This window comes from Motacilla alba, chromosome 12, assembly GCF_015832195.1.
Source record: "Motacilla alba alba isolate MOTALB_02 chromosome 12, Motacilla_alba_V1.0_pri, whole genome shotgun sequence".
NCBI lineage: Eukaryota > Metazoa > Chordata > Aves > Passeriformes > Motacillidae > Motacilla > Motacilla alba.
Window position 1 is genome coordinate 2,431,277 of NC_052027.1, and position 27,347 is coordinate 2,458,623.

Sequence of the window (27,347 nt, forward strand, 5' to 3'; positions counted from 1 at the left end):
TACCTCAGAGCTCTCCAGAAACCACTTTTTTCACTCGTAAAATATTGCTATATTGTGATTACAAAGGGGAAAGGGCTGACCTAAAGAACTTAAAGCAGAGCTGGGAGGAGGTGGAGGAAAAAGTCCAGCTCACCTGGTCCTCCCTGCCCTGCTGAGCCTCACTAACAAGCAGAGGGATGGCAGAGCTGGACTTGGCAAGGTGTGGAAATGAGCCTCATAAATAAACAGAGACACCAGTGCATAAATGAGTGAGGAGGGGCAGGCTGAGGGGATAAAGGGGTTGGGCTGGGTCAGGTAACTGGGAGCAGCCCTGCTCTTGCTTTAAAAACTAATTATGGGCTGTGATTTTTTTGTTTGTTAACTGTAATTTTTTTATGTCCTAATTGATCTAAGGTACAAACTTGGGTGGGTATTTTTTTCTTTCATGCTTGTGTTTGATCAGTCCTGAAAGTCCTAATATTAGTTCACAGCAATATGGAATTCTCTTTCTGTTCTCTGAGATGCTTTAAAGCTGATGTGAAAGCTGCTGGAGCAGCCTTTTTGTAGCATTTGTTTGTTTGCTTGGTGGGGTTTGTTTGGTTGGTTTTGGTATATAGCTGACTAATATATTTTTGTCCTCTATTTAAATGAATCACTCATTTCTCTTGTACAAAAATAGGTTAGCAGTGCTCTCAGTTAAGAAACCAGCACACAAAAAAGGAGCAGCACATCTTTCCTTGTCACCTCTATTGGAAAATTCAGTTTAATTCCAATTGAGCTTTAAATATTTTAAACATTTTTGACCATGGACCAACACTTTAGGTGTCTGATAAGCAGCTGAGTGTCCTGATGAGCTCTGCAGAGCTTTCCTGTGAGCAGGAGGTTTAACTCCAGCGCTGTGGTGCAGGACCAGACAAACTTGGCAATGTGAGAAAGAGAAGTGAGACACTTCCCTGGAGACCATGGGTGGTAGAAACACTTCTGCAGCTCTTGCTCCATCTTCTTGATGTTATATGGGAGGAATTGAATTAATGAACCCTCCTTGTTTTCCATTCTATTATTTCTATTCCTCTTCTTCTATTGTTATCCTGACTTTTAGAGGCTGGCAGGAGGTTTTACCCAGTGCTTCCTATTTCAGATTTCCTGTATTAATAGCAGCTGCTTCAAACAACTGCTGTACAGAGGGTTCCTGCCTTCCTTCAAGTTATTACATCACAGGAAAGGCAACTCTTTCCCTGCTGGTAGGGCTTATCTTCTAAATTCCTTGACATCTCTCTAATTCCTGACACATTTAAAGTGCTGCACACAGCTCTTGTAATGTGAGCTGGAAGCACAGTTTGTAATCCATCCTCCTGTAGGTATTGTGAGGTAGAGGCGAGGGTTGCAATTTAAAAAAACCACCTCAATATACAATCCTTTTCAACAAAAACAACTTCCCAAGCTTCTTGAAAGGCTCTGACTTGTCATGGCTCACACCATGTACTTCCTCCCCATGGCATACAATTTTGGATCCTGAACAGAGTGTTTAGGGATGACAAAAGGACTCAGGTTCTGTTCTCTGGGGACTTGTTATTGCAGGGAATGGATTGCCCAGGCCTGCTGGTCAGCAGCTCCCAGCCCCAGCTGCAGGAACACTCTGGGAAAGGCTTTGCTGGTGGATACCATTTTGTCAGTTAATCTGGGGGGAGCTCACCTGGTAACTATTTATTTCTTCTGAATGTTTTCTTCCCCTCCTTCCTATTTGTCAAATCATAATTTTGCCCTGCAGCAGGAGGGAAATAGATAGTTCAGTGGCTGCAGGATGGATGTGTTGTCTTTCTGCCTGTCCCACTGATACATTTGAGGAACTCTTTGAAGCCTTTTGTGCCCTTAAGGACCTTGTTTCACTTCATCTCCTTGATTATATCCTCCTTTCATATGGCTGTAAACACCCAGCGAGCTGACACTTCCTCTCCACAGGACTGGAGGGGTTCCTGTTGATTGATGGGGTTTTCTCCCTCTCTGAAATACTGCCTCTCTTTCCACATCACTATTTACCTTCTCCTGGGAGTTTGGCTTATAATTCTGTTTCTTTAAGAAGGATTGAGGATTGCTGGGAGCAGGACATGGAAAACTGCAGCTCCTGTGGATGTGTGGTCACTGCTGCCAAAAGCAGAATGTGAGTCATCCAAGAGCTGCTCATCCTTCAAGGTCAGAACAAGACAATTTGGTAACTATGTCACTGATATTTCCCCTCTATTAATAAATATTTGCTTTACTTGGGTAAAATTTTCACCTGGATTTGCCCCACCCAGAAAGGAAGATCTCCAGGGGCTTATGGTGAGCACCCCCAAGTGATTAATCAGAAAACTCCTTTTCATTCCCCATCTGAAGCACTGACAATTACTATGAAACTTGACCTAGGCCCTCCTTTAAACAGGCAGTTCACCTCTCCAGAAGCCCCTTCCAATCTAAATTATTCTCTGAGTATCAGGAAGGGATAAAATCAGTGATTCAAGAGCAGAACCCAGAGCTTCAAGTCAAACCCAATGTGTCTGATGCAGGATTCCAACGAGGGCACTGCAGCAGCAAGCACTAAAGGGGAAAGGAGCCTTTCCATGCAGACCTGGAGTAGTTTTGGCGTAGGAGGGATTGCTGAGGGCTGCTTTTCTGCCATTCCATGAGGACCAAGGCCCTGGGATCACCAGGAATGTCAGCAGAGAGACTTCATGCTGTGCTTGCTGTGTCCCAAGGAATGACAGGTGAAATTCATACCTTGGGTTCTAGGTTTTTCTCTTCTGTTTTGGTGTGCAGCTTTTTGCTTTATATTAAGTGTTACTGGGATCTTTGCACAGGGTGGTGGGGACAAAACAATCCTATTCCAGCTGGAGACTCAAGGGCAGTCTCTTCAAACTTCAGGCCCAAAGCATAAACAACATGAAAAGAGGAGGGCGGGCAAGCAAGCAAGGAGGATGAAACTTCATCATTTGAAGCTATTAATTGGACAGTTGGCTCCTGTATGCAAATGGACTAAAACTTACAAAAATGTGAGATCTTGTGACCAAGCCCTTTTCTGCTTCCATCTTGGAGCCATCTGGGCAGAGCCACGACTGTGGCTCTGGTACTGCCTTTGAAGGCACTTCAATAAATATCCACTTTATTCCTCTTAAGTCTGTCTAGCCTCTGTTCCAGCTCCTTAAGGCATCCCTACTCCCTGATATAATAATAAAACAATAAAATAATAAAAATTAAATAATAATAAAAATAATAGAAAATTATACATAGAAATAAAATAGAAATAAAATAATAAAAAATGGCCCTAAAAAAACCATGATCCCAGTGCCTTTTGAAGAAACAAAATCAAAATTTGTTGTAAACCCTGGTAGTTGATGCAGGAGCAAATTCCAGTGCTAATCCCACAGGGAATTCAGCTCCTCCTGAGGCAGAGCAGGGCTGCTCAGGCTGTCCCCCATCATACCTCCATGGTGGGGAGGAGTTCCACAGAGCAGGACCACTCCTTGTCCCTCTCTCACTGACACCGGGCTTCTCGGTCTCGTCTCGAAGTTTTCCAGGTCTTGAGGGAGAAGGAGAAAACGAGACCTGGTTATTGTCCATCAGAGTTATTCCCAACTGCATCCCAATTTATCCAATTTATTAACTCAGAATTGGACAGCAGAATTTAATTTCACCGAGAAATTGTATGCAAGAATAGCTCGTCCAACCTGATATTGTGGAATTACAGGATCATTAAGGTTGGAAAAGACCTCCCAGATCCTCCAGTCCAACCATTACTGAGTCCCTTGGCATTCACAAAATATTCATTCCTACAGCATTTCTACTGCAACTTTGGGAATTTGTGTTTACAATTTCTATTTGCAAAGCCAGTCTATTCTTCCACTACTTTTCCCAGCATCATTTTTTTTGGAACTTGCAAGACTGAATCTACATGAGTTGGAAAAAAAAAAGCATTTTGCTGTGTTTCCTTTTCTATAGAAATAGAGAACAGCTGTGTTCTATATATACCAGTGATAATTAAAGATCAGCAGGACTCCCACAGAGTGTAGGTTTAAATGATGATGAAAATATGTTGTTTTCTTTAAGATTCTGGGCTGGCCCACACTGGCTGCAGTGCTTGGATGTGTTTTGATTGCCTTGAGCTTTAGCACTGGTTTTAGAGGGAAGGAAGAGAGAACTTTCAGTGGGGAATCTCCTGTCCATGCCCATCTCCCACAGGGGATTTTTATGGCTCTTAATGTCTATTTTTCACCATGTCTCAATCTGCTGCTTCCTCATGTTTCACCGAGATCTTGAAGAATTATCAGCCTGATTCCTGGTAATTCAATTACAAAACATGACACAATAGCTGTGCTTTAAAAAAAAAAAAAAAAAAAAAAGATTATTTACTTTTTGATCTAGTTCTCATCCTAATGAGAAGCCTTCCCATTCTCTTGAAGCCATTTGGGAAATGATTGCTCGAAACTCATTCACAATATGCTTTAATACAATAAATATCAGCTTCCCCTTAAAACTCTTTAGACCACAGAGCTGTAAACTGCCTGCCCTAAGCTCATTTTATTTACCTTGCTGCAGATTCTTGTTTCAAACAATTGTTCCATTTTTCATCAGCTGAACACCAACCTGAGCCAGAGTTCAATAGAGAGAAACAGCCCTCGTTGGTCAGAGCAATAACGATTACTACCTGTACAGCCTCAGCTATTTATGTCAATATATCAATTTTCTCCCCCTTAGCTGAACTTTACACAGTTAATTTTTCTTTTCCTCCTCTTCATCTCCTGGATATTGGTCTCCTATGAAGACATTGTCTGCTCAGAGGGGGCTGGATTGAATTAAGCACCTGTAGCACCTCCTCGTGCCGTCATAGCACAATAGATGGGGCCTGTCAATACACGGGGAAAGGGTTTTAAACTCTGATGTTCTTTTAATTGCCTGCTGGCTACAGCTCTGCCTTGGATTACGGATAGTCCAAGGGGGAAAAAAAAACACAAGAAAGGCCAAGAAAAATTGAAAAAAAAATTCATTTATTTAGTTGTATTCCACCCCGTAATTCTACATAAAAGACAAAATAGTAGATGGGTGTAATATGATCAGTTAGAGTTTGGCTTCATTAGGGTCCAGTCTCTGAATTTGTGGATTTATTTACTCATTTTGAAAATTCCATCTGAGAAATTTTACCACGTTTTCTTTCTTTCCTGGCAATTGTTTTCTGAGAAGAAAAAGGCCAGCACCGAATATTTGTGTGGAAAAGTGGACCCTGAAATTCCTGTCACGATTTGCTTGGGGTGCCTGGTCTGAGGCTTTGTGCCCTGGGTCAAGGCGGGGGGAAAGATCCTCAAATTCCCATATTTATTATATTAAATTTTAAAAAAATATTATAAAGGTGAAAAAATTCAGATTTTTTTTAGGATTCAGGCACTAACAACAAAAATGGTCACAGTTCCCTTTCCTATCTCTTTCCTTAAAAATAGAGTTAACCCCCCAGAAAACTCTGGGGCAGTATGGAAAAATCTGTGCACTCTAAGTAATCCTTCCCAATATTTTCACTGTGAGAAATCAGCCCTTTTTTTTTTTGCTGAGAACAAAATTTCAGTTGTTATGAGACATCCGAGAAAGGAGGGAGGAAAAATAAAGGAAGCGCAGTGCAGCAGGAGGAAAAGGTTTTCCTGACAATTGAGAATTAACTGTGTAATACCTCGCTCTGAAATGGGAATGGATTTTGGAAAGTAATGAGCTGCTAGTAGCAATTTTTAGTTTAATGACACAATATGTCATGTTATCAGTTTTACTCTCATTTTAGGTGCTGTGTCACCTGTCCGTGTCTCTCCATTAAGAGCGTGACAAGCGTCCCTGACTTGAATAATTAAAAGCAGGAGGATGAGATCTCTTAGGGATCCACTCTTTTGCAGGGAGCAGGACCATTTTGGATTGGATAATGGAATCGTGGAATGGGTTGGGTTGGGAGGGACCTTGAAGCTCATCCAGCCCCACCCCTGAGACACCTTCCGCTGTCCCAGGCTGCTCCAAACCCCTTCCAACGTGGCCTTGGACACTTCAAGGGATGGGGCAGCCACAATTTCTCTGGGTACCCTGTCCCCACCCTCCCAGGGAACCATTTTTTTCCCAATATCCCATCTAAACCCACTCCCTTTCAGCTGAATCCATGGGGAAGAAGTTGGCTGTGCCTTTTCAATCTCCCCTTTTCAACCTTGAGGATCAAAATCCGTAGGCAGGGGTTTGGGCTCTTTTATGGCCTGTTTGTGGTTTTGATACACAAAGCAACTCGGATTTTCCAGTGAGGGAGAGGAGATTTCCATCCCTTTATGCTTATTAATCATAGGTATAAAAAAGCAGCTGTGGAGGCACATAAATCATCATTTAATCTCTTCATCTCACCCATGACAGGGACGAATATGCAATGTCCTTATTTAACCCAATTTTTAAAGGCCTTTAGGAAAAGACATTTTCTTTAAAGAATTCATTGCACTGCTTAACTCTGAGATCTTCATCACTCTGAATCCTTTAGAAACTCTCACCTCCCCAGAATTTCACAGGCCAAACCAGAAATGATCTTTTGCTTTGATTGATTTTGATAGATAATTGTACAAAGTGAATTTATTCAGTGCCTCTTTCTGTAATAAAGAATCATTGAAGAACAAAAGAACCCCAAACCTCTGAAAGAGCAAACCAAGGCAAAATAGATGAAGAGAATTCATTAGTAGAGTCAGTGTTGCTTCTGTTTTCATCTTTATTGGGCTCTTCCTGCAGGCAGGCAGCATCTCCCATGGAATATTGTGACACCTCATTCAAATGGGTTCAATAATGAGCAATAAAATAATCTACTTTTGCTTTGCAGTCCAGGTGGATGAGAGAGGGAAGAGGTGGACCCTCAGAAATAATGTTTGTCTTTGCCACCAAGATTTCTCCATCTATTTCCCAACCTATGGGGTTGCATTTTCAATGATTTCTTGCAATTTGAAATGTGTTAAATGTATATACATAGCAGAAAAAAAAATTACCTGAGGATACGAATACAGATATTCTACTTTGTTCTTGTTATTCTGAAATTCTGGCTGCTGTCAAACCCCCTTCTCCTTGCCCTGGGTGTTCATTTGCACCAGGAGAGCACAAGCACTGTGTTCTTCCAGCTCCTGTTCCCTAGCACAGCTCTATAACGTAACATGACATAACCTAATAAAGCAGAATGTTGCTTGTCAAAAAGAGTATCAACTAAGAAGGCTAAGATCAGGTGTTTGGCACACATTTAGATTGCTAATATGCACTTAGGAATAAGATGACTATTTAACAGATGGTATATTTGCTAACTTCAGTGTTTCTGCAGAGATCTATAAATAAATTATCACCTAGTTCCTACATAATTCCTTTCATTCTTTGTCTGTATTTATCTCACTTGAAGAACAACGAGTTCCCTCACACTCCATTGCTCTCTCAGCTGCGAGTTTTAACAAAAAAAACCACATTTTTCCCCCCCCCAGATCTGTGCATGTTGGCAGACTGCTCTTGGTAGAGCACGATTAATCAGTTGGATGTGATAATGGGGTCGTGGAGGCCAAGCAAAATGCTCAGATGCACAAGTGATCCTTCTTCCCAGGGAAGAGTGGGAATGTAAGGACTCAGCTGCGTGTGGCATGGCCTCGTCTCCTGCTGGGAGTGTTGCAGGGCTGAGCAAGGAGCTCACAACACCCCGAACATATGGCATTTTGTGGGGTGGAGTCAGGCAATGGCTTTCTCTGATGGGAGCAGGAGCTCTTGAGGTGGAGGAGGCTGTCAGCTCCTCGCCAGGAATGAAGGAAGGAGTGGAGAGAAGGAATGGGTCACAGCATTTTTCACCTGGTGTAACCCAACTTTACCCTCTGGGGTCAAGGATGTTATCATGGAATTACAGAAGGTTTGGGTTGGAAGGACCTTAAAGCCCATCCCACTTCACCCCTGCCATGGGCAGGGACACCTTCCACCATCCCAGGGTGCTCCAACCTGCCTTTACCCTGATTTATGGCCTGAAAGTCTTTCAGGTAGGTTTTAAACAGAATAAAAGCAGAGCTTGAGAAGAATATCAGTGTTGGATGAAGGTGACCATCGGTGTCACTTTGCTGAGCACAAACCTGCCAGTGAGAGAAGCAAACCCAGGCTGGGGGAGGTATTTGCCTGAAAAAATGGTCTCTGGAGACAGAAACAAAATGGAAGTGGTGGACAGAAAACTTTCCTGCTGAAGCAATTCCATTAATTAATAGGTTAATTAATAGGTTCAGCCATACATTATTTTTTCCTTAATGTTTTAAAGCTGCTTATAATAGAGATAATCATAAATCCCAGAGTGCTTTGGGTTGGAAGGGGCCTTAAAGCCCATCCTGTCCCTGCTGTCTGCTTCCACTAGACCAGGTTGCTCCAAGCAACATCCAGTTGCTGACTGCTCATTAATATATTTATTCTAATTTCCCCACCACCACGATTACCGATACATCTGGGGTTTTTGTTTGGTTTATTTTAATTTAAAACTGCCTTACAGGTGTTGGAGTAACAAATTTACCTACACAACGGAGTGAAAGGTTGGTTTTCCTGGGATTAGGAAACTGCTTCTTAAATATGTTGGGTAGGAACAAAAACCAAATCACAAGCAGCAACTCATCCATTTCAACCTCCCAACTGTGTTGGAAATTCCTGAACCTGCTCAGGGACAGTCCACCCAAATCCATCCATTCCAAGCCAGTCCAGCCTAAGAAGGAGCATAGAACTTCAAGGAAACCAAGGAAACTTGGGTGTTTTAATATATGAAATTGCTACAGACAATTAGAGAAACTCCAATTTATCACCTTGCATAATTACCACAGTTCATCTGAATTAATGTGATTTCATGCTTTCTTGAACTTTTGATATTTTTTTCCCCCCTCATAAATGTTTTGTCATTACATAATCCCAAATCTAATGGTTGTAATTACTTGGTATTGAAATGTGCAATGAATGTTAAGGCATGAGGAGTAAGAGCTCCTTACAAATTAGCCACGCTCTTGAGGACAAATCAATACAATTCCTCACATTTCCATGGGCCTGTGTCAAATTGTGATAGATCACTTCTGTTCCCTTTTTTTTTTTTTTTCTTCTGTGTCTCCTATAGCCTGTGATATATTGCAATAGGAGAGGTGTTCCTGCAGTGAAGCAGCACAACAGGAATTTCCTCACAGGGAAATGGGGTACAAAGCTCAGCACTTTCCCAAGGAAGCTCCTGGCTATGATTTGCTGGGAGTATTTCCAGCTCCTGTGTTATCAGCTGACAATTAGTTACCTTCCTTTGCTCTGGCTGTAATGAATTAGGGGCCCCATTTGGAGCTGAATTTGGGGCCTGAATCAGAGAATTTAGGTCTGTTAGAACTACAGATAATAAAAATGAAGCCTGTTGAATCTTTAAAATTATCTCAAATTCTGGAAGGCCCCATGCTTTCAGGATTTGGGTTTGCTATTTCTTCTCTCACATAAAGGAAGTCCCAAAAAATTTGGGGTTCAAGCCCTTTTAGCTACAGGCTGTGCCTAGCCAGACTACCCCAGACATCAATCCTGGGCATCAACCCCTGTTCTTTGCTTCTCCTGAGTATTTTTGTACTGAATTGCCTTGTAGGAGATGAGCACCAATCTCTTGCAGCCTGGATACTACAGGGTGCGTTATGGAAATATCCTTCTTTCTCCAAATATCTCCCAAAGGAATGGCTAATCTCCTTCCCTACCACTTCCACTGCAAAGTAAACTCTCTTTTTCAGCTTTCCAAACTTCACTAAACTCGCTGAACAAACCCTCTGACAGTTCCTTTGTCTTGATAATGCTGCCAATACATTAATCTTCTCCCGTTAGCATCTAATCTCAATTTTTTAAATGTTCTAATTGATTTTCTATGAATTCAATTCTGAGATTAAGAGTGGTGTTATCTCTAATTAAGGTGTCTGAAAGCTGCTTAGTATTTCCCATTTCCTGCCTTTTGAATACTTGGATTTTCTCCTCAACACCTGCTGAGTTCCTCTGCTCTATCTGAAGCACCGTCAGCCTTTAACACCTCAGGTCTGGGAGATTTGGAGCTGAGTCAGCCAGGAGCAGCCTGGGCAATGCCTGAGTGTCTCCTTTCGCCAGGACAGGTTAAAAATCCACTGGAATTCTCACTTTTGTTCTCATTTCCACCCTAGGGGAGCACTGCATCCCGGAGTGGGTAAAGGGAAAGCTGCCCTGTCCCCCAAAACTCCCTGATGGATTTGCTTGTCAAAAAGAGAGGGAAAACCACAATCACTGGTCCTGTCCTTAGCTGTGCAATCATCCAAAGACCTTCATCAGTGCTTCCCTATTTAGTTAAATTGCTTTGGAGCTTCCAAGGGCAAGGACCTGTAATTTACACTTCAGGATGAACACAGGCCCCGGGTCCTCAATTCAGCTTAAATGACCTGAATGGCCAATCCAGGCACTAATTTTCAAGGTGGGGAACAATAATTTCTGCCACAGCCTGATTGTCTTATTCAATTAAAGAGTGAAAATGCCCTTTACAAGGTAATATCAAGCTTCTCTAGAGGAAAAAAGTGGAAGGTCACAATTAAATTAAACAGGGAGGGTGAGGTGAGAGGGGGGGAAAACCCTGAGCTGGCTTGGTTTTTGTTCATGCACCAACAAACCCAGAGCACAGAAACATATGCTGGGAAGCTGTAGAGCTGGTCTACATCTGGCCTTTGTTATTTTTTTCCCCTGCTTTTACAGAGTTAGCAGCATAAAATATTAAATTTCTCTTCTGAGCTGAGCACAGGACTTGCTCTGAGCAGTAAGTGTTGACACAGCCTTAGGGCTCCTGCTCCAAAGCCCATCTGCAGGCCAGAGGCACAGCTGAGGAGCTGCCCCTCTCCCAGGGAGGGGCACGGAGGGAATATATGTTAAATATTTTATATTCCTGAACAGTTTTCTCACTTGTCACGGCACAGTTCATTTGTCACCTGTCATCACCAGAGTCACTTCGCCGTCTGCAGGAGCTTTCTCCAGATTGGAGAGCTCTTAAAGACAGATTTCTCTCCCTGGGCTGAACCTCAAGGGTCAGATTTCTCCCTGGCACAACTACAGTGATTCTCCTGACTTCCAGGGGAGATGGCCCTGGCTGCTGTGGCAAATGTCCTTTTGGCAGGAGGGTTAATTCTTATCCAAACCCTCTTTCCCTCATAATTCCCACTGCTCCCACAGCAATCTGTTTTTAACTACACGGAGATGGTTCAGGAGCTTCTCCCTTCCCTCAGACTTTGACCTTGTTTTTGGGCACATGTAGCTGTACCCTGGTCCTACAGGAAGCACCTCTGGCATCCCTGCCCTGGGTTCTGATGGACACAGTCCCACTTTAGGCCACTAATTCTTTTTATGATGCTTGTACCAACAAAATAATAATCAAGGCTCGTAATACATGCAATAAAAAATGGCAAGGAAGAGAGGAAAAGTGACAAGGAAGAGAGGAAAAGTGGCAAGGAAGAAAGAGCTCTCACACACTGCTGACAATGTCCGTGCCTGTTTCAGCCCTTCCCAAATTCCTGCCCAGCCCTTTGGAGATCTTGATCCAGCACTGAATTACTTCTTGTAGAACTACCCTGAGTTAGCCCCAGGCCCTTCTTTACCTCCCTCATTCCAGCTGCAAAGCCCTCAAAGAATTCCTTCCAATGGGAAGTCAGGATTTACCCGAGCCATCGATGTAGGGGATTTTTTGGATGTGAATCCTGTCAGTGGGATTTCAGGTGTAGGTTACATCATTTGTTCTTGCTGTAGCATTTAGAAATGGATATTTACAGCTCAGTGCATCCTCTGTGCCAGATGTGGTTTTGCTGTTGAGAAAAGCAACGCCTGTGACCTCATTCCTTCACTCCATGAAAAGTCCAAATGTTACACACTGTAACTGTTCCTCCTTCTCCAGTGTCAGCGACAGAACAGACAAGTTTATCTGCTGCCTTAAAACATTACACAGGATCAACCTTCACTGCAAAAATAACTGATCAATAATTTCATTATTTTTATTAAAAAAAAAAAGCCAAACATTTATTCCAAATAATTTAGTAATTTTTTTCCCTCGCAAATCTCCACCGTAACTTCTTTTGTCATGCCAAAAAATGAACAGTCTGATGTGGACATCGTGGATATTTCACTCAATAATGTATTGGAATCTACATCATCTTGTCTGTAATGAAAGGAGAACAGATAAAATAGCAGATCACCCAGACTGCAAACATAGACTGGTTTTATCCTTCCCCAGTATTAAATTTTATCAATCAGAATCTATCAGCTCCGGGACCTGTGGATGCTTTGTTCCCCACCATATCTCAATCACATATATTGCTTTTCCAATACAACTGGCAATGGCTTGATTTAGGATAAACACTTTTAAAGGACCTAAAGAAGAGTAAGTAATATAGAACTAAAAGATGATCTTCAAATACATCTGTGTTCCCTATTGCTACTTTATCTGCCTGGTTCGCTGCCTGTAATGCTCCTTACAACCTCTCTGCAATGTAGATCTCTGTTTCACAGATAACAAAACTCCTTTTAGAATAAAAGTCTAAGGAAGTAACCTGGAATAAAGCAGCTTTAACCAAGTGCTGATAGAGCAGAGCCTTGAACACAGTGGCTAAGTACTCTGAGAGAGATGTTTAAACCATTGGAGGGGCAGAAAAGTGGAATTTCTGGTGTGCCTGGTCTGTTACAGCTTAAAATAAACAGGACACTTGGTGTCAATGGACACCACGTGGGCTCTGGGAATGCAGAGGAGACTAAAAGAGGGAATGGTGGAGAAAGCAAACCCCCTTCCTTATGGAGATATCTTCTGGTTTTAACATTCCAGGCTGTTCTTTGTGTCTCCAGGAATGTCAGGAGATTTGCATGATCCTATTCTTGTGATATCAGAGCTTAAAATAGAAGTTCTATTATCACCCTGCCTTGTCCTGTCAGCAGGCAGGTGAAACCCTTCCAGGCTTCCTGCTTCATCACTGCTGAGTGGTGGTTCCTGCTTTTCCTGGAGCCTGGGAGAGGCTCTGTGTGCACAGAATTCTGAAAGAAATAAACGCTACGAAGCTCAGCGGGGAGATGAGCTGAGCTGAGCATGGTGAGGTCTTGCCGTGGTTTTGGTCTTGGAGTGATTAAATTCCATCACTTCAGAGGGTTTTCTACATGTGTTCTGCTCAAAGTGGCCTTGAAGGATGCCCAGTGCCCCAGTTTGGGGTGGGTAGAGGAGGATAGTGACCCCTTAGAGACCCCTCCATGTTGGAACCAGCCCAGAGGAGGCCACCAAGTTGATCAGAGGGCTTCTCCTGTGAAGAGAGCTGGGAGAGCTGGGGCTGTTTTACCTGGAAATGTCATATTCCTTACAACAGTGGTTCTCACCAGGTTTTTCATTATTTTCTGAAGAAACTCTATGAAATAAAGGGGCAAAAAAGAAAACAAGCCTGAGGCTGCTGGGTCTGCTCCATGGAGAGCATCCATTAAGCAAAGACCTTGGTGTGGTCTCCTGCCACGGGAACTGCTGCAGAGAGAGCTGGAGCATTGGCACAAAGTGTCCATAACAATCAGAAGTGATAAATGAAAGTTCTCTTTCTTTCCACTCCAAGCAGAATTTTGACAAAATACAGGGTTTGTTTTGTGTAACTCATTCTGCTCAGAACCTGGCCCTCAGCTCCCCACACCAGGGAGGGTGGCTGCTGCTGCTGCTGCTGCTGCTGCTGCAGTGATATTGGATCCTACCTGTGCTTAAAAGTCCAAAAGGCAATTTTGAGCTGTGAGCCTGTTTAGTGACATATGGAAGAGATGACAGCAGCACTTCCATCCTCCAGACAGGATCGATCCACAGCAAATGTTCCCACTGCAGGTTGCATTTGTTCCTCCCCAGCTGAAGGAAAGACTGGGAGGTGTTACCAGGATCACCAGGAGGGCTGGGCAGAGCATGCAAAGGAGAATTTTATGGCTGATTCTCCACATGTCTGCAGTTGAGGTGTGTTTCTGCATCAGGGGAAGTGGGGTTGGAATGAGATGAACTCTGAGGTCCCTCCCAAACCATTCTGGGATTATATAGAAGGTCACCCTTTTAAAACAGAGAGGTGGGCTCAGTGCATTACTCAGCATGTGAAGGGTAGAGAGTGGTGCTGGAATGAGGACAGAGACTGAGACAATTTGGGTTGTTCAGCCTGGAGAAGAGAAACTTTGGGGTGCCCTCATGGTGGCCTTCCAGTGCCTGAAGGGAGGTACAAGAAAGATGTAGAGAGACTTTGGAAATGTCCAGGAAGGACAAGACAAGGGGGAATAGCTTCCAGACTGACAGAGGGCAGGGTTAGGTGATATATTGGGAAGAAATTCCTCCCAGTGAGGGTGCTGAGGCCCTGGCACAGGGTACCCAGAGATGCTGTGGCTGCCCCATCTCTGGAAGTGTCCAAGGCCAGGCTGGACAGGGCTTTGAGCAATCTGGGGTAGTGAAAAGTGGCAGAGGGTGGAACTGGATGAGCTTTAATGTCCCTTCCAACCAGGCCATTCCATGATTCTTTGTAGATAGAGGCAAGTCTATGGCTTTGCCTGACATGTCCCTAAAGGGGAAAAGGGAATTTAGAAAGCCGAGTCAAACTTTTGGGGATGTATTTTTGATGATGAACTTTTCCTGGCACTGGCAAGCTGAGCTCTTCCTGCTTCCTGCTCCTCAGTTATCAGCTGGTCATCCCTGAGTGCCTCTTGAGTGCTGAACTGAGCAGTTTATGCCTCCTTTTGAGAAAGAAAGGCACTGCCAGAGTTCATTCCTGCAATCATCTGCCAGGCAGCCTGATCAGTATTCCAGCCCTCGGGTGCTGTGATGAATTAACAATCAGCTTAAAGACCCAGAGAGCTTTACTCCAGGTGGTAGTTACAACAGCTAGCACACCTTTTAATCAAATACAATTGTTACAGAGGGATTTCTGGACACACACAGCACCACAACACAACCCAGCCAGAAGTGTAGGTGCCATTTAGCCTTAAATTCATGCATGTCCAGACTTTGCAAATTCAGCCTATCTGATCCAAGCCTATTGATTTTTCCATTTTCTGTTTCAAAGCATACACTGCCAGTGAAAAGGGTTATGACATCCTGAGGCTGCTGGATTGCTTTGTGATGTTTCTGTAATTTGTGTGCACTCAAAGGTAAATAACACGATGAAGTAATCAGATGAAAAGTGGGCTTTCATTCTGGCTGAGCATTTCCCAGCCAGCCCCTCCAACAGGGCTCTGCTAAAGCTCAGCCTGTCACCATCCAGCAAACACTAAATGGGTTTGATTTGGTTTAATATATTCCTCCCTGAAAGGGTTAAATGCTAATGATGCGCTGTTATTTTTGTGTTTTGGAATGGCAAAAACTCAGTCCAGGAGGAATTATTGCCTCTAATTTGTTATTTCAGCAAAACTGTTGCTTCTGTCTCTGACAAAAAGCACGTGGAAGCTCTTGGGAGCTGCAGATTTCATTCCAAGTGCTCCAGCACTGTCACTCTCAGCCACACTGCTGTGAGCACATCATCACTGGCCAAGAGCAGGGAGGCTGGCAGTGTCAGGAAAATGCTGTTGAGAATAAGCACCAAGCAAAGCCCTTGAGCACCACTTTGGAAACCAGGAGAATGTGGTTGGAGGCCAAAAACTCCAAGGAGAAATCCTTCCTGGGTCTGTAGCATTGTGGGGAACTTTAAAATGCAGGGTCTAATGGCTCCATTGTGTGCCCTTCTGTGAGGTTCAGAGCAAAGTGACCAATTCTAGGCATGAAATTAGATTGTTGTCCTTGTTACTCAGAATTTCAGGTCTGAGAAAGCTGCAATCATCATGACTTTTATCATCAGGAGTAGAATAATTTGACTGAGAATCTAATTTAAGATCCCTGAGCAACAAGATGCTTTCAATTAATACTGAATTTTCTGGGTTTATGCCCTGAATAATTCTGGATTAGGTTTGCATTTGATTCTTTTTCATTGTGGAGTTCTTTTTTATTCTGTTTTGTTTAATTGCACTTCTTAATTCTCCTGCATATCCCTTAATGCCTCTGCTATAGATGTGTTTGAGAACTAAAAGAACAAGTAACAGGCCTGGACAGGCTGTTTCATGCAGCCTGTTACAGGGATTTCCCTCAAGACCAGTTGTTTGCACACAGTTATTTTTGCTTAAAACTGAGGAAATAATTAAAGCAAATCCCCTGTGTGCCTTGGGAGAAAGTTCTGGTTGAAGCCATACTGAAGCAGTTTTCCCCAACAGGTTTTTTTTGTTTGTCTTTTTGTTTTAAGGCATGAAATGCCTTAAACAAAAATGCCTTAGGAAAAATTTCACCACTGAAAGAATGGCCAAGCTTTGGGACTGGCTGCTCATGGAAGTAATGGAGTCCCCAGCCTTGGAAGTGTTCAAAAAACGAGTAGATGTGAAATTTTGTGATGTGGTTTATGAGCAGGGGGAGATTGGGCAAAGGCTGGACTGGATGATCTCAAAGGTCTTTTACACCCCTGTTAATTCTGTGCATTTGTGATTCTGTGATTAAGATAAAAAAGACCTCCAACCTATGACCTAACACCACCTTATGAGCTACACTGTGGCACTGAGTGCCTCATCCAGCCTTTTTTCAAACACCTGCAGGGATGATGTCTCCACCACCTCCCTGGGCAGCCCATTCCAATGTCCAGCCAACTCTTTCTGTGAAGAACTTTTTCCCAATGTCCAGCCTAAACTTCCCTTGGTGCAGCTTAAAGCTGCGTCCTCTACTGATTCTGTGATTGTGAGTTGTGTAGAAGCTGAAGGAAAAGCCCTCATGTCCTCATCTCCTTCAAGCTGAGTCGGGCCTAGCTCCAAGATGAGCTTCCCAAACCTTTGGCTTCATTTTAGGCTGAGCTGAAGTGTTGTAGGCGACCTTGAGCTGGGTGTCACCACTGACCTGGCAGGGGAGAAGCCCTGTGGGTGCCAGGCCATGACTCCAGCCTGGACAAGGACAAGGACCCTGCTCCTGTGCTCGGCTCTGCCTGCACGAGCCGAGGCCTGGCGCCAAAGCTTTACAAACTTCCACCTCAACAACTGCAAAACCACACGTGGGCTGCTCCAAATGTACTGCTGGCAGGGCAGCAGGGGACGTGCAGGGTTTATAGGGAGCTTTTGAGTTTATTTATGACAAAACAAGCCAAGGGCCTGCCATCCTAATGCGTTTCCGTGCTCCCTCTCCCTGCCGCTGTCTCTCATTTTCAGCTTGTAGCTTTAATAATCTATGCCACTGCCTTCTGTACAATATTCCTCCTGCAGCTTTCCTTTGACAGCTCTGGTTTTAATAGAGGATAAGCACCAAACTCCAGCTGAAGCTGAAGACATATTTCTAATCTCGTCCCGCATTTATTTTGCTTCTCGGAGAACTTCCTGTCTTGAACAGAAAAAAAAAAGTATTTTTTATATATTAAGTTGACATGTTGAATAGGTTTCTGGAGGTATCATTAATTCAAACTCCAACTCAGAGTTAGTTACCTTGTAGTAAAGAGACAAATACACATAAACCCTGGTACTTGGATAATAGGTTTGATTCAGTTCTTTATCAGGGAGATTGCAATAATATGCCAGGCATTCCAGTCCAGGGAAAAATCCCATTTTGTGAGGTGTTGAATGAAAGTGTCATCACAGCAACGTTCCTGCCTGCCTGGATTTTAAGATATAGCCTGAAGTATTGGTTGAAACAAAGAATTAAATTGGATGGCAACATGAAAATAAGAAACAAGGAAATGTTGACTGTGAAATAAGAGTTTCAAGGTAATTTGTTCCACTATTCTCATCAGGTCATTATGATGTTTTCCATGTACTGTGGGGTTTTTTTCCTATTGTAAGACAACTTAAAACTCCCAGTTCTGCAGTGATGCTGCTAAATTGAAGCATTTTCCTGTAAATTTGTGCTTGTCAGTGTAAATAACAGCCTTTGATTTGTCTGTCCTCTCTCTTCTCCATGGGGAAGGAGGTAAATATCTGTCACCACTACTGGAAAAGTGGTGTAGTGCTTGATTATGGGATAAATTTAGAATTCTGTGGTGCTGTTAGAGCTGGAGGACTGGAGCAGGCTGAGGGCTGGGGCCAAACCAGACCCAGCTCTGGAATCTGCTCCCTGCAGGAACTTTGGGAAGTGCTTGGGTGGGGGTATAAAGCTTAAATAAAGGAACTGCTTGATATAAAATGCTGAATAATTACCAGAGCCTTCTTTATTTCACAGATACTCCTGGCTTTCCTTTCTCGCCCTGCTTTTTTTTTTTTAATTTCATTTTTTTACATCTCGTTTGTGCCTTCATTTAAGGATATTCCCTTTCCTTAGATCTTTTCCCAGCTCCCTGCCTGGCCTGCCTTGCTTCCTTGGGGATTACAGACTCCCTGGACAATTTTGAGGTGGCTGTCTATTCTTGCTCCTTTCTAAAATCGAATTTGTTCTGTCACTAACCAACTTTCACCTCCAAATCTCAAAAAAAAAATTCCCACACAGGAAGTCTGGCTTGAAAAAATGTTTCAGCAGAAAAAGTGGTAAAATAATGAATCAATTTCTTTTTTTTTTTTTTTTTTTTTACATTTGACCAGCTCTTGGAAATCAAAGCTGTTTGAGAAATTCAGGGTAAAACATTATTAAATGAGGTACCGGCGATACACCTTTTGATCAGCTCTGCTGAAAGAGACTCTGTGAACCAGCCTGACCTCTGATGTCTCCTTTGTGTAACCCCTGTGACACCAGGTTTGCTATGAGAAATGGAACAAGATTAATAATTAATCCGTTTGCTGGTGTCTGAAATAGTGACACAAGGTTGGCTTTAGTCACATGTTTTATTAATGAGCTTTGAAAACAATTGCTTTCTCCCAGCAACAGACTGCTCTGAGCTTTAGACTGAAAAAAAAAGGGGCTGGAGGGAATATCTGGAGTTTTTTTGGTTGTCACTGTTGTTCCCCCCCTCCCCAGGGCATTCACAGAACTCAGTCACCGCGTCCAAACCCTGTGAAAAAGGTTGTGAAGTTGTGAAGGAGTGAAACGGGGAGCAAAGAGGAAAGAAACTTTAAATCATCTCAAGACAGACAACGTGCTCGACCTGAGGGAGCTGAAATATGAAATATTTCAGAGGGCAGCTCACACTTTTACACATTGTGTAGGGAAAAGGAGTGTTTCTGTGGTAATGTAAAAAAAAGAAAAAAAAATCAGTGTGCCAATTAGGGGAACAATGTTTTTGTGTCTCAATTAGACCTCATTAGCTACAGAAAACTCAAAGCCCAACTTTTTGCATCAATTCCCCCCCCAGCTGTAGCTACCTGCGGGATAACAACAAAACCACTGTCCTAAAAAGTGAGAACACCTTTATTAAGTGAAGATAATTGTGCTCATCTTCCTTGACCTTTCAATTTCCTGATTTTTATTCTGGCTCCCGAGGGCAGCAGCCATCAGATGTCTGGTTTTGTTATTAATATTTACTAGGAACATTTGGGGTTTTTTTAGGAATAAGCAGTGCAGAAGGAAGTCAAACCTTTTGGACAGAATCCCCAATGATCCTTTAATTACCCAATAAATTACAGTCCATGTGCAGAATTAATAGGAAAATAATGCTCTAATAAATATGATCTTCCCAACTTACATGCAAATTGAAGCTTTGCCTTCCTGCTCAGAATTGTTCCAAATGAATTTGTGGCCAAACACTGGTATGTTCCAATATCCTGATTTTTATGTGGGTTATTGATTGCCAAGCTGCCTCCAACCAACCTGTAGTGATAACTCATGGTAAGATCAATATCTGTGCCATTTTGCTTCCACCTTTGAGGGGAAAAAAATCAAATTATGCTTATAATTTACAGAGCCTATTCATATTTATCTTAAATAGTGTGCTGTAGCATACCTGTAATAATAAAAATGTAGTTAAATATCACAAAATTAGATCATTTTTCACACACGACTGCTTCTTACATCAATCATAATGATAGCAATAATGGTATTCTTTGGAAAATCTTTACTTCAGTCACCAGCGTTCACCCGAATGTCCACAAAAAGTAGTTATAACTTATTCAAACAAAGTTATCCATTCAGTCCAGAGGGGGGTTTATACCTTGTCCACAACGACATTATTTTTATAATATGAAGGTGCTTTACAGTCCTTGTGAATGATTAATCATGAATTTGGCAACCAAAATGCTTTGGAGATGTAGATCAGGAAGGATTGCACTTGAGAGGGCAGAACAAGAGCTGAGAGGGAAGTTTTTATCCAGCAAGTCTGAGACTGATCATTTAATGATGAGAACGCTGCTGTTTTAAATCTTCATTTGTCCCCGTTAGTCCACTAAGCAGAAAATGGATTGTGTCTGCAACATTACCCTGCTGTTTACAGATGTCAAAATCCAATTTCTCTTTCAAAGAAAATAAATATTATGTGTTTCAGGAAGGGAATTTTTGTGGCTTTGCCATTAGTCATGCTGGGGTTGAATTTTCCTTGCTCAAGTGAGGACCAAAGGAAGGGTAAAGGACTCAGCCACTGAGGCCTGCAAGTTTTGGGATTGTTAAGGCCAATTTTTAGGTGGTCAGCAATCCTAAAACAACACAACCAGGTATTCTCTTCTCCTGATTTTATATCAGAGCCACCTCCTCAGCCTTTGTCATTTGTGTTGATGTCTGGGTGTGATTCCAAGCCCTCCATTGGGTGGAAGGCTCACACAAAAATTGCCAATGGCTCATTTTGGGTTCCAAGGGCAATCATCTCCTTGTTAATTACCTGAATGATCACTGCATAAAAAGGATCCATTTCTGCATATTTGCAGAGCTCCTGACAGTGAGGGCACTTTCTCCAGGTAACAAACTGAAGCAAACTCACACTTTATCCCTGGAAATCTGACCAGCACAGGATTTTGTCAGTCCCCTCCCAGCCCTCTCTCCACACACCCACACTGCTCAGGAGCTGGTTTTGTGCTGGAGGATTTCCACACTGGGCTCTGAAATGCAATTCTGTGCTCCAAGTACAGGGAATGCCTGACCTTCAAGTGAGCACTTCTTGTTTTGAAAGATAATGACTGATTAAATATGAAATCAATGGAATTCTGTGAGCAAATTCTAATCACGTGAAATCATTTCTTTGGGTTGCTGTCTCCCTTTCCATGGATGCATCTACACTGAAAAATTTGGGTGCAACTCTCAGGAATTCTTCCTACAAATGCCTGATTTTTGGTGTTTCTGTAGCTCTCCTTGATTCCTTTTTGATATTTGCTTTAGTTGGTTTAGGTTTTGCTGTTATTTTAGGGTATTAGTGTTAGCATTTTGCCATATTTCAGGATTTACATATGCTCCAAGTTGTCTAAAGCTTTCCATTTTCTAATCTAAGATATTCTGGTATTTAATTTGCCAGTTCTCTTTAATTTCAGAATCAATCACTGAAATAACTGCTGTCATCATTGCATGGCTCCCAATTAAGATCTATAATTGTTTTTCCAAACAAATGTGAAGACGTTGGCTTAGCTGCTGCAAATGAATTCTTCACAGTATCCCCATAATCATTCTAATCACCATGGTACAATGATTATTAAACTTTGCATATAGATCAGGGGTTCAGCTCCTGGTGTGGCTTTTTCCCTAATTAATATGTTTACATCACTGAAGGAAGCGAATTAATGAATTCATGTGGTAGACAATGATTTAATGACTTTGTGTGTTCTGCAGAGTATTAATACACAGAAATCTGGATAATTATTTTAGGGAATTTTTAACATAAGCCTGTTAAGACGGAGATCACCGATGTATTTTTGTGAATTTTTTTATGCCACCATTGGAAAATATTTTTCCTCAATCATGGGAAATACATTCTGGATTCTTTTTCTTTCACCAATTGTTTCAGAACCTTAACTTTAAAAATTTTCTTATGTTCTGATGCTGCATTGATCAGTTCCCTGGGAGCCCAAGGACTGTGAGTGGGTAAATGCTCACATGATTTAATAAATTCTCTTTTCAGCGTGCTGCTGTAATAAAAATATCAATATTTTTATGACTTCATTGTGTTCCATATTTCTTAGATTATTTGCATTCAAATGGAAATGTCCTGCCAAGCCACCTGAGGCTTTGTTGTAATTGGGAAAAGGATTTGCAAAACTCCCCTTCATGTGCAGCACTTCCAGGGAGGAAGAAAATGGGAAGTGTAAAAACTCTTGCCTGTGAACAAGGCAGCAGAGGGTGAAGGAGTTTTTAATCCCACCCCACTTTTGAGGCAGAATCTGCACTGAGCCAAGGAAGAGCATTCCAGGGAAAAGGACACCAGAGCTGGGCTGCAGTTTCTGTGTCCAGGGTGGATTTTTGGGATCAGTGGGAATCGTTCTCCAGCTTGATGCAATGATTATGAACATATTTGATGTCATTTGCAAGCCTTGTAGACTTTGTGCTCTGCTCCCTCCCTTTCATTTGTGGGCTCCAGTTATCCTCGTGGATTTGGATTGGATTTGAATCTCTTTATCTCCTTTCAGTGCAGCACTCTGTGTCGGGCTGAAATATTAAAATGTTCTTCTAACCAGTGCTGCTTATGCTGCCCTTGGATTTATTTATTGGTCCCATTGACTCCTCCCTGAGAAGATTACGGAGGGGAAAACACCCTCAGTTTGCAACTTGCATGAAAATGCAGGACTGGGGGATTGCTCTGGATATTGAATGAAGTGCAGGAAAAGACAGCACCTGAAATCAAGCAAAAAATGTCAAAATACTGCTGGAAACACTGCAGGGTATTCATGGATGGGCTGGAAGTAAAAAAAATAATGGTGTAAAATTCATTGAGTTAGTTGGTGATAAACCCTCTGGTGACTATAACTAAAAAAGCTTAAGTGCAAAAAATGATAAATATAACTTAAAAATGTATGTTTATTAACCACCAACATCACACCAGGAAACACCTGGAATAATGTACCTGATATTATAGACAATTTTGACTTTATAAAAAAGACATAAGAGATAAAATTATACTTATCAGAACATTTATATAGATTTCTTAATAGTTACAGAGATGCTTCCATCCATATTTTTGTTTCCAGTGTAATCTGTGTTCTCTGTTACTTCCAAAGGGAAAACTGTGTCTCATTTTCATTACTCAGCCCTTCCACCTACATTTCTGCACAATTCTTGCACTGTGCTTCTCAGACACACAACATTTTGAGGAGGAGTTGCAAAAAATTATCACTATTTTTGACAAGTCTATAAGACTAAAAGAGTACCTAGTAAAATCAAACTTTCAGGAAATGCTAAGCATTTTTTTTATTTCAAGAAAAGGCATTTATCAGCATATTTCTTGATGTAAAAACTGCTAAATAGCAAATTAACTGGTGTCTAACTTTCTTCCTGTTGAGTGGTTCTGTATTTCTGAATCAAAGAAAAACCTCCAGCAGTCCTTGCTGTTCTTCGCCATCACTCAGCAAAGGAGATGATTAAAATTTCATACTGGGCTTGATTTATCTGAAATTGTTGGAACTTTAAATATATGGGCTCAATCCTTATCTGACAAAGGCAGCATTAGCTGTGGTGAAATCAAAGACAAGTGGAAAGCTCCCTGTTCCCTCCCAGTCGTGGTGTAATTGCAGCAGTGATTGTCTGATAACTTTTAATTGACCTCAGGGCTCCAGGATCCATCCCCAGGTGTTGATCTCACGTCCCTGCAGCCACTGAGACTTTGCAAAAAAAAAATGGGAATGATGATAAAAAACCCAGGGAATTTAATTAATGGGTGGATAAAAAAAAAATTAAAGGTAAAATATGGATATCAAATAAGGGATGGGGGAGATTTCCCAGCTCTCCTGCCTGGTGGAAGCTGCTGTCTCTGCTCTTTGTGGGTGTGAGGAACCCATGGGGGGATACAAGAATCCAGGAATTTTCTAGGAAGCTGCTTAAATATGAAACAGAAGGGTGGATGATCTGGAAAGACTTGAAATTCATGGCCTGAACCAGGTGATGTTCACGTTGAGAACAGGAGAACAAATGGGCTGGGAAATGCGTGAGGGTTTCTACTCATAGGAGGAGAAGTTGCACTGTGAAAAGGAAATTAAGGGTTCCTTTCATAAAGGAAATTAAAGAAATTAAAGGTTCCTTTCATAAAGGAAATTGAGGGTTCCTTTCAAAAAGGAAATGAAGGGTTCCTTTAATCAAGGAAATTAAAGACATTAAGGGTTTCTTTCCTAACACAATGTCAGGGACAAATCAAGCCATGAAGTCCAAAAGCCAAGCTGATAACCAGTGCTGGCACTTTCCAGGGAAGGCTGTGGTGGGAGCAGTTAAAATCTCTTCAATAAATATTCTCTAAGAATTTGATAGCACATTATTTTCTTTCATGTCTTGCATGAATGATTTATTTTTTATGTATAATTTTCCTTCACCTCAACCATTACTTTCCCCATTATTTTCTGAGGAAAGCACAATATCTTTTTTTTTTTCCCCCTAGAGTTTCAACTTTTCCTCTTATCCAACTTGGATTTCCAGATCCTTGGGACAACAAGTTATATTGTAAGTGATGAATCCATAGTTACCAAATAAACAAAAAATCCTCTGTACCGAGGTTTTATTAAGTGTCTCTTGTAAGGCACTGGAGCTGTTTCTCTAAACAAACACCATAAATATGCACATGAAATGCTGGAATTAGAAAAGGGAAGGATGTTGCTCTTCTGCTTTCCAAGCATTTATTAATGTATGGAAAGTTTTATTGAGTACAGATGCTCAGTGTTTCCCTTCTCCCATTTTTTCACAGCTGCTCTGTGGATTCAGAATTAATTCTGTATATTTTTAAATACTTTGGGGATGATTTTCAATTATTTTGTTTTCCTGTGTTAATTTTCTTCACAGCAAAGCAGCAAAAAATATTTTTCCCTCATTCCTCAAATTTACTCTAAACTTTGTATATTCTTGCTGTGAGCACTCAACACATTTTTTTGGGGTGTTTATTTCTGGTGGTGCAGTGGCTAAAGCACAATTCAAAGAGTCACAGTGAGACAATATTTCCCCAAGGTTGACTTCACCTGTAGTATGGCAGTGGATATCCTTTAGCTGTGCAGTTCAGGAGGATCTCTGGACTTGCTGAGCCCATGGAATAAGTGATATCATATGGCTCTTGGATAAAAATAGGCCCATGAAGGGTTTCCTCCCCTGTGAAAGGAAAACAATAATTTCAGATTAGATGTCTTTAGCGTGTCCTTCCACATTAAATTGTCCTTTGGAGTCCTTTGCTTTCAGCTGCAAGGTAAGGTCTGCTATTATATCCACCAGAGAATCCACCTCCAGACACTGGACTGTTAAGGAGGAAATATTTCAAGGCTGATTGATAATAAAATCGCAGAGCTCAGCTGCTGCTGATTTATTTTGCAGGTGACAGTGAAGCTTCTTTGCATGTTTCCCATGGAAGCTCCCTGGCCAACTGTTAAATGTGCCCATGTCCCTCATCCTGGTGCTGTGCAGCAGGACTGGCAGCAGGAAAGGAGGGAACTGTGGAATCGTGGTTCTGGTTTGGTGTTCCCTGCTCACAGCACAGCCTCAGGGAATCACTCACCCCCTTCTCCTCTAACCCTTCCCATCCCTTGACATATTATTTCTGTACACTTTATGTATAATTTTTTTATACTGGACTGGGTTTAGGGTTGTTGATGAGTTTTGGTTTGGGTTTTTTTTGCTTGTTTATTGATGCTTTGGGGTTTTTTCCCTTCCCTTTTTCAATCCTTTTCAAACAGGAGTAGCATTACATAATCATCCTTTATATCATATCTAAAATAAATGATTGGTTGCAAGGCAAACCAGAATTATTTCTATATTTCATGGTGATCTTCCTTGTCCTGGGGAGCAGGGGAGAAGACAATTTGTTCAGCAAACCACGAGGGCAAGGCAGAACAGCTCTCTGGGATGCTTAAATAATCTTTGTTTCTCGTCCTGCCACTCTTCTGGGTTTAGTCCCTTGACAACTTTGAAGACTTCTTTTTTCACTATGGCTACAATTGACCCTTTGACTTGTCTTTTCTTTGGGAGGAATTTGCTTCCCTTCTGGGTTCATTTCCTCAGTCCTTCTCGTTACCTTCCCAGAAGAAACTGCCAGGGTTGAAGTTTTTCTGAAGCCACAAAATGACCCAGGGATCATCGTTGTGCATTTTAAATCCCTGTGCCCAACAGGGCCAGTGGTGAACTACCTGATGGACATAAAAACCCCTACTTCACCTCATAAAACTTTAAATATTTTGGTAAACCTGGGATTAATTTCCCATGTTTTTTCCTAAATGGAATTTAGACTAATTTGTCATTTGCAGACTATTGAATATCTTCATTTTATATCTCCTTCCCATGCCCTTAATGTGTAGAATAAGGACACAATATTTTAGATCCCCTTTCCAGTGGACATGCCATAGTCCCTGTCACAAAAATACTGCCCATGAATTTTAGTAAAGGCAGCTTCTTGCTGTTGTTTTGTTCTCTCTTTAATATCCTTTCCTTGCTGGCTGATCTGCAGCAGAGAATAACATCAAATTTGTGAGAAATTATGTGCACTCTCAGAGCCAATGGTGTCCTAGGAGTCCATCTCTTATTTATAGAAAAGGTCAGGCTGGTCATTTCTAATTTCCTGATGCATCCTTTTGTGTTTCCTATAGAGAATGGCCATATATTTCTTCTCCATCCTCCAGGTTCAATACAATCACTATGATTTCTCCAGAGATACACATGACAAATGCATTTTTGTAGGGCTGTTTGCTTTTGTTAAGGTTTAAATAGTTCAGATTTTTTTAAAAATCAATTGGAATATGAATATTTGTTTCAAAGTATCATTTCTATACATAAAAATCATGTGTGAATCCTCAGCACAGTGCTTGAAAGTAAATATAAACTCTTGTTATGGAATGTTTGATAAGAACTTAAAATGTATTTCTTTATGATGCCAAATCAGTTTGATCTCCTTAAAGACCATAATTATGCCAGCCTGAATTCAAAGCTAAAGCAGGAAAATGAATCATCATTTCTCCATTCATTACATGATATTGTCTTCAGCCAATCCAGTGCTAATGGAAGAGGAGGAACCCTGATTTTTCCATAATTATGGAAGAAGCAGAGGGTGTCCCAGTGCTTCCCAGTCACTGCTTTACGTGCAATAGGTGGACATGTCACACTCTGATATTCCTGTCAAATTCAGTTCAAGAGGTTTCACTCAGCCACAATAAATATTTAGATATTTATGCTCTGCCTCATCCAGACGTGGAAAAAGAAGAACAAATCTGGAGTTCACACTTAATCAACCTAATTTCCAGCCAAATCCTGCTCCCTGTTCTTTCCTGTTTCTGCCTCTGGTTGGATTCATATTCAGCTCCTCGTGAGGTCTCTGCCCAGCTGGAAATGCAGAGGGGAACACTCC

General features: G+C 41.8%; 1 protein-coding gene across 5 annotated transcripts in view; it reads right to left on the minus strand.

The window, feature by feature from the left end:
• The window catches only part of LOC119706080 (contactin-6-like), a 125,833-nt gene that overhangs the window by 56,308 nt on the left and 42,178 nt on the right, over nucleotides 1-27,347 (minus strand). For 3 of the 5 annotated variants that reach the window (XM_038149251.1, XM_038149249.1, XM_038149250.1), the window contains exons 3-5: nucleotides 24,982-25,108; nucleotides 19,599-19,774; nucleotides 3,437-3,532 (exon numbers count right to left, since the gene is read on the minus strand). In XM_038149251.1, coding sequence (XP_038005179.1) covers nucleotides 3,437-3,532; nucleotides 19,599-19,774; nucleotides 24,982-25,108 — 399 coding nt within the window. The remainder of the gene's footprint in view (nucleotides 1-3,436; nucleotides 3,533-19,598; nucleotides 19,775-24,981; nucleotides 25,109-27,347) is intronic. The other 2 variants (XM_038149252.1, XM_038149253.1) reach the window with 2 other exon arrangements.